Source organism: Pholcus phalangioides, unplaced genomic scaffold (assembly GCF_987345545.1).
Source record: "Pholcus phalangioides strain wild (caught in Gottingen) unplaced genomic scaffold, Ppha-v1.0 ptg000005l_1, whole genome shotgun sequence".
NCBI lineage: Eukaryota > Metazoa > Arthropoda > Arachnida > Araneae > Pholcidae > Pholcus > Pholcus phalangioides.
In genome coordinates this window covers 9,594,789-9,602,396 of record NW_028301598.1, presented here as the reverse complement: position 1 = coordinate 9,602,396, position 7,608 = coordinate 9,594,789, and the positions used below count along the sequence as shown (strand labels likewise).

At 37.5% G+C, this 7,608-nt stretch overlaps 1 protein-coding gene across 1 annotated transcript; it reads left to right on the top strand.

The window, feature by feature from the left end:
* Nucleotides 1–5,698: 5,698 nt before the first annotated feature.
* On the top strand, nt 5,699–6,397 carry LOC149086264 (uncharacterized). Its single transcript, XM_089232051.1, has one exon. It carries the CDS (start codon nt 5,699–5,701, stop codon nt 6,395–6,397), a length of 699 nt encoding a protein of 232 aa, XP_089088177.1.
* Nucleotides 6,398–7,608: the final 1,211 nt, after the last annotated feature.

Genomic DNA, 7,608 nt, shown 5'->3' with positions numbered 1-7,608 from the left:
TCAAGTAAATGAGTTGGGGGCATGGGCGGAGATACGGGGGAACCGTGGGGGGGGGGCATTGCCCCCCAGCGTCAAAGGTGGAGTCGACTGATCTAATGTATATATTAATTGACATCATCATCTTGCCGCCCCCCCCAGCAATAATGACCGTGCCCCCCCCCCAGACTTCCAAGTTGATCGCCGCCTATGGTTGGGGGCCGCCAACGGCGCGATTACTTAGCGATTTCTACGCATCGCGATCGCCGACGAGCGAGTGGTGTTTCGAGCGACGTGAAAAGAAGTACGATCCCAATCGAATCACCCAAATCGTCAGGAAAAAATGAGGCTCACAATCTGAAATGTGAAAATGTAATTTTTACTTTAATTATTTAAGAAATGAATCAGGAAAACCTAACAATTTCCTCGTAGCATTTTCCGATAATATTTTCAAAAATCCTAGCCCTTTTATTATATTAATATGTTTAAAAATAAATGCAGTAGAACCTCGATAAGTGATCACCCTGATAACTTGACATTTGTGATGGCATTCTCATAGTTGGCATAATACTAAAATTGGAGGGGGGGGGAGAGAAACCTCTCTATATATACTCAACAACACAAGATGTCTAAACCCTGTTTAAGTCAACTAAAATTTGTGCTGTTATCACCATTAATTTTTCAAATTACCTGTGAATTGGCCAAGTCTATAAAGTTTCAAAACATTTCTCTCTAATATTTCAACATATCTTGGTTTCACTGTTTTACACGCAGTGGTGTCGGAGCTGGGAGTGCTGTGGGTGCTCGAGCACCCACAGAATTTATTCAATAATTAAAATTTGCTATGTAAATTTATATTTATCGAGCACCCACAGGTTTGAAACACTTCTGAATATGTGAAAAAAAAACTTTTATGTAGAGCGCAACGGAACAACAGCGAAGCGTAAATAAAATTATATTCTAAAAGGCTTCATTAAAATTTAACTACAAATTAATGTAACAAGTTAGCGAGTAGCTTGTTACAGAAGAAAAATACCTTATTAGGCAGGGAACTGAAGGAAGTGGTGGCGGGAAAATAGGAAGAGCAGGGGTGCAAAGGCAAAAATCTGCAACTTTGCTGCCTAAAAAATCGGCCCATCGTCGGATGTTAATCATATAAATCGTATAATCGCCCATATCGTGGGAATTTTGCCGCAATCGCTGTTGCCTCTCCGCTTGACTCGCTCGCCAAGAAATCGCTGCGTGTGCAGAGTCTCTTATTGGCCCGTAAAGACGCAAAAGAGTAGTAAAATGCAAATGTCCGTAGAAACTGAATTGCCATGAGGTCTAACGTAAGATACAGAAAGACTGAACAGTTTTGCGAGCGGAAAGGACGCAAAAAAACCGTAAAATCTCAATTGCCATGTGATCCAATGCAAAGGACGCAGAAAGACTGAACAGTCATGGACCGGAAAGGACGCAAAACAGTATAAATCCGAGAAATGCGAATCACAGTGCGATCCAATATAGTACGCAGAAAGATTGGTCATGGGATCGGAAAGAACTCAGAACACGGAAAGAACACGGAAACTGAATTGCCACGAGATCCAATGTTTGGCATACAAAGATTGAATGGTCCCACGCAAACGAGTGAAAGTCCACGCAAACTGATTGTCTTAAGATATAATGCAAGATACAGGAAGACTGAACAGTCACGGGACCGGAAAGGACGCAAAATGCCGTGAATGTGTCTGAATTGCCATGAGATCCAATGTCGGTCATAGAAAGACTAAATAAACTGTCGTAAAACGACGAAAAATGCGTTGTTGAGTCGTTATATCCGAGTTCGTGGCATTTTCATCGACGTAAGCGGGGTTCATTAACATTACTCTCTATGGGGGAAGGGGGACCAGCCCAGACCGGCAATTATTGACATTATAACGAAGTGTCGTCACAACCGATTTGGGCAGTATTTGATTCACAGATATACAACACAAAACTGAAGAAAGAACGCAACCTAGAAATTCATTTGGTGAATATTCTTTCATAATTTAGCAGAAATCCGTGGAATAAATGATATTATCAGTTTCTCTCCATTCAGACAAATACATAAAAATAACAACTAAATAAACCTAAAATTTCAAGGATTAGATGCGTCTTCTTTTCTTCTCACAAATCATGATCCCACGTCATGGTTATGATCAAAAGGTCAGATTATAATCTTCATCCTTCTTTTCATTTCTCAGAAAAATCACGCGAAGAAGTAGAAATATAAAAAAAAATAATGATTTCCGTCGAATTTTGTTATTTTATTTCTTCCTTTTCAGAAAAGTGAGAATTTTTTCTTTCTTTTATCTTGTTCCCAAAGTGCGAAATATTTCGAACTTTCTGAATATCTTCGAGTCTGGAAGGAACAGAACATTTTACGGTATTTTCTTTTTTGTGCGTTTTCTCCCTTTAAAACACCTTCATAAGGTCAAAAATGTGTTTTGAATACTTGCGTACAATCAGAATTCAACAGTTTTCATTTTGTTTTCGTCGACCTTTCGAGAGCATATGTGAGTGACTTATCTCGCCCTGTGTAAGGAAAATAATAGAAAGGCTTTCGTTAATCTTTATTCTATGCTATTGAGAATGTCTTTTTATATTTTTTTTTGGCCGTCAGTGTATATATTACTGATTTATGCGGGTATTGAATTCCTATTCAATAAACGCCTTGATATCATACGGTTACGGGAATAACTAACAGAAATGAAACTGAGAACATTTGCTATATATACTATCACTTTCATGTGAGATAATACTTAAATTAAGAATATACGCAATGTACAGTAGGGTGGATCGAAAAAGTATAGGAAAATGGGGGTTTTTTTTTCGGAATTACTTTTGGCGTGGGTAGGGAAAGTTGTGTCTTGGGTGTATTAGTTTGCATAATTTCTTTTATTGAAATCCATTCGTATCTTCTGGTGGCCCAAGCAGCCAAAAAATAGTTAAAAATTCACACTTTTATGAAAATGCATTAAAAATTGTAAATTAATGAAATTTTTTTATAAATTTTGCAGAGTATTCAGGTATTAAACTATAAACTTATAAATCATAATAACTTTATAATAATACATGAAGTATAAATTTAAAAATTAAAGCAATAAATCATAAAACTTATGAAACTTATCTAATGACTTTTTTTAATTGTATTAATTTGAAGTGATTTACATATTTCTAAATGTGTTGTAATGCTTTTTGGTATGGAAATGTTTGATTATGGCTTCTTGATTTTACCCTATTCAATATGAAGCCGTATCTCTTCTTTCTCCACACACAATTTCCGACGCCTCGGACACTAGGCGAATGCATCTTTCAACTGCTTGGGTATGGCATGAATATTTTCACCATTCTTTCCAACTTTTACTACACTACATAATTTTACATTTAATAATAAACAATAAATGATTTTTCATTCTCTGCTTATACTATTTTCCCTGTGAAATTGATTGTATATTTACCTCATTTTTTTTTTTTATTCAAAATTTGCATAAAAATCGATTTTTGACAAATACAGTATTTAAGTGTCTTGGGGCACCGGAAGAAATTAATTGAAGTTGAAAAATTTTTGCATTTATGCTAGTATGCTTAAAAAAAAAAGACAACTTTCGCACCCCAAGCCGATTCTTTTATACACATTTCGATTTTTCGATCCACCCTAATTGTACAGGGTTACCATCATTCCCCCCCCCCCCCGTATTACTGGCGTACCGTTGATATTAGGCTGTTATTCCACTATAGAAATTTGATAAAAGTCCTTTTATGAAACTTTAAAAATGCAGCCGATAAGGTCACCGGTTGCATTTTCTAGAATGTAACCAATAATCTTATTGGTTAGATTTTCCAATTTTATAAAAGGACTTTTATCAAACTTTTTATAGTGTAATACCAGCCTCTTAGGATTTACCGGTAAAATCTAGGTTTTACCACTCTTCGGGCTTTTACCGTAACATGTATATATAACACACACGCAAGATGGAATTTATTTAAAAGTGAAATAGAACCTATGCATGAGTCGTCATCGTGGGTGCGGACACCCCAGGCACGGTTCGAAAAAGTAGGTGTTTCTGAAGGGTGGCTATGTCTAACTGCAATAAAAATGCGAACCCTTGTTCCACCCCGACTACTCCTGCCTTCTCAAAAAACATGTTGGACGAAAAAAAGTAGAAAGGTGAAAAAAGTGAGAAAAAAATACAGCATTTGAAAATATTGTTACGAGCTATAGACGATAGATGGCGCGATTTGTTCGATGGCTCTGAAAAATATCGAAATCTGTTGGCAACATCAGTTGATACCGATTTCGATTTAGTGCAAAGACGTGCGATTGGCGGAAGGTTGGCAAAGAACATTCCAGAGGGATCCGCCCCTCCAGACAGTGGCGCCACAAACCTGGTACAATGAAATAGAAATTTGTGTCTGTTGAGAATGATACCAGAATGAGATTCCCATTGATGAGAAATGATTCCAATATCTGTCGTATTAGGCATAGCCACCCTTCAGAAACGTCTACTTATTAGAACGATGCACGGGGTTTGTAGCGACCCTTTTCAACTATGTTTATTATCCTTCTCTTTTATTATTATTATTTATGTCAGTGTGGCAACATGTCTATTTTTATGTAGTCAAAGCCGACTATAATTATTATTTGTTTACATTCGGCTTATCCGCACGCCTGCCACACGCTCTTGCTGTTGAGTTTGCAATGGTTATATAAATTGTAAATAAAACGTTGCGCCTCCAACACGTTACAGTGGTGACCTTTTTTTTTTAGCATGTGAGATGCAAGCTGCAGTTTCCCTTTCGACCACGTTGTTTGTGCTACGACGTTGAACTTGCGTTTTCGGCTACCGGCGTTTTACGGTTTCCGATGAAAATAGATGCTGTCATCTCACCTTCTGAAGATGTTGTCAAGAATGCGGTAGGTTCTTTTTGAACTTTTCTTCATTTGTGTCTCAAGCGCCACGATGTCAATGACTCAACCCGAATCTATGGAAATCAACCCAGTCGTGGTAAAAATGCCTCCGTTTTGGCGAAATCGCCCGGAATTGTGGTTCAAACAGATCGAATCGCAATTTTCGCTCTCTAAAATTAGTTCTGACTGGACGAAATTCAACGATGTAATTACTAATTTAGATCAGCCGCTGTGGTGGTCGGGGGGGGGGGGGGGTGCAAAGTCAGCCACCTCGTTGGGCAATTTGCCTGTTGTGGCGTTGTATTTTGTATCAGCAGGAGCTTTCGGTCATTTCGGATATCTTAATGAATCCACCGGCTGAAAATAGCTATGATGCTCTGAAAAAGCGGTTGATATCCCAGTATGCCGATTCCGAATCTTCTATGTTAAAGGCTCTTTTTCAAGGCCTAGTTTTGGGTGACAAGCGCCCGTCACGTTTGCTATTGGAGATGCGCGATTTAGCTGGCAAGCATTTTGATAATAAAATTTTGAAAACTTTGTTTTTGCAACAATTGCCAGTAGCTGTTCAGCAGATATTAGCCGTAAGCGCTGACAACTTGCCGAAGCTTGCGGAGATCGCAGACGGCATATTGGACGTTACCAAGTCCACGGAAGTCAGTTCAGTCCAATCGATACCAGATTAGACGAGATCTGCACTCGCCTGTCTAAATTAGAAACTAGACCTCATGGTCGTTATCGTTCGCGATCTAGGTCTCGCCGATCTTTCTCAGCGGGACAAACATCTCAAATATGCTGGTACCACAGGAAATTCAGAGAAAAAGCTCACAAGTGCACAGCGCCGTGCTCTTACTAGCAATCAAAAAACGAGTAGAGCATTCGTTGGAGGCGTACAGCGAAAATGCTAATATTGCAAGTCGCCTATTTGTGTATAATCGTAGAAACGGATTGCACTTCGTTGTTGATACTGGAGCATTGGTATCTGTGTTACCCGCTGAAAAATCTGAATTGTCAATCAAAACAAATTTTTTTCAGTTAACTGTTGCTAATGGCACTCAGATTCATACATTTGGTACTAAGATACTGAACTTAGACTTTGGTCTGCATAAGAATTTTGTTTGGAAATTTGTTGTGGCCTCAATCACTAAGCCAATCCTAGGCGCTGATTTTCTTAGTCGATACAGCTTTTTGGTTGACATGAACAAATGTCGATTAGTTTCACAAGATTCAAAAATGTCCATATCCGGATCCAGGGCAGAAGTACCCTCCACTGGTGTGACATTTGCTATGCATGATACTACTGATTATCATAAACTGTTATCAAAATTTCCCGAACTGACTAAGATACATTTCTCGACAAAGTCCGTTAAACATAACGTTACTTATTTTATAGAGACGATAGGCCCACCTGTGTTTGTCAAGGCCAGACGTTTGGCACAGGACAAGCTTACTATCGCTAAACGCGAATTCGCCGCTTACATGGAAAGTTAAGGTTGGTGACGGCCCTTCAAAAGCAATTGGGCCAGCCCTTTGCATATGGTTGCGAAAGCAGATGGAGGATGGCGTTGTTGCGAGGATTATCGCATGTTGAATGCCAGAACGAAACCCGACCGCTACCCAATTCGACGCGTGCATGACTTTGCTAATTTTCGAAATGAAAGTTCAGAATCAGAAAAAGCAATTCCAGAAACTAATTAAGGAAAATTTTAGAAACTAATCAAAGAAAATTCCAGAAACTAATAAGCTTAACTCCACTAATGAGATATAACAATTGGACTTTGGATAACTAATGAGATGTAACAATTGAGGAAGAAGAAAAAATTCCAGAATTAAAGAAAAGTAACAATTGAGGAAGGAGAAAAAATTCCAGAATTGAAGAAAAGTAACAATTGACGAAGAAGGAAAAATTCCAGCATTGAAGAAAAGTAACAATTGAGGAAGAAGAAAAAATTCCAGAATTGATGAAAAGTAACAATTGAGGAAGAAGAAAAAATTCCAGAATTGATGAAAAGTAACAATTGACGAAGAAGTAAAAATTCCAGAATTGATGGAAAGTAAGTATTGATGGGAGAAAAAATTCCAGAATTCAAGAAAAGTAACAATTGAGGAAGAAGAAAAAATTCCAGAATTGAAGAAAAGTAACAATTGAGGAAGAAGAAAAAATTCCAGAATTGATGGAAAGTAGGTATTGATGGAAGAAAAAATTCTAGAATTCAGGAAAGAAACAATTCCAGAATTGATGAAAAATAAGAATTGGTGGAAGAAAAAATTCCGGAATTGATGAAGAATAAGAATTGGTGGAAGAAAAAATTCCAGAATTGATGAAGAATGAGAATGGTTGGAAGAAAAAATTCCGGAATTGATGAGAAGTAACAATTGAGGAAGAAGAAAAAATTCCAGAATTGAAGAAAAGTAACAATTGACGAAGAAGAAAAAATTCCAGAATTGAAGAAAAGTAACAATTGAGGAAGAAGAAAAAATTCCAGAATTGATGAAAAGTAACAATTGACGAAGAAGAAAAAATTCCAGAATTGATGGAAAGTAAGTATTGATGGAAGAAAAAATTCTAGAATTCAGGAAAGAAACAATTCCAGAATTGATGAAAAATAAGAATTGACGAAGAAGAAGAAATTCCGGAATTGATGAAGAATAAGAATTGGTGGAAGAAAAAATTCCAGAATTGATGAAGAATGAGAATGGTT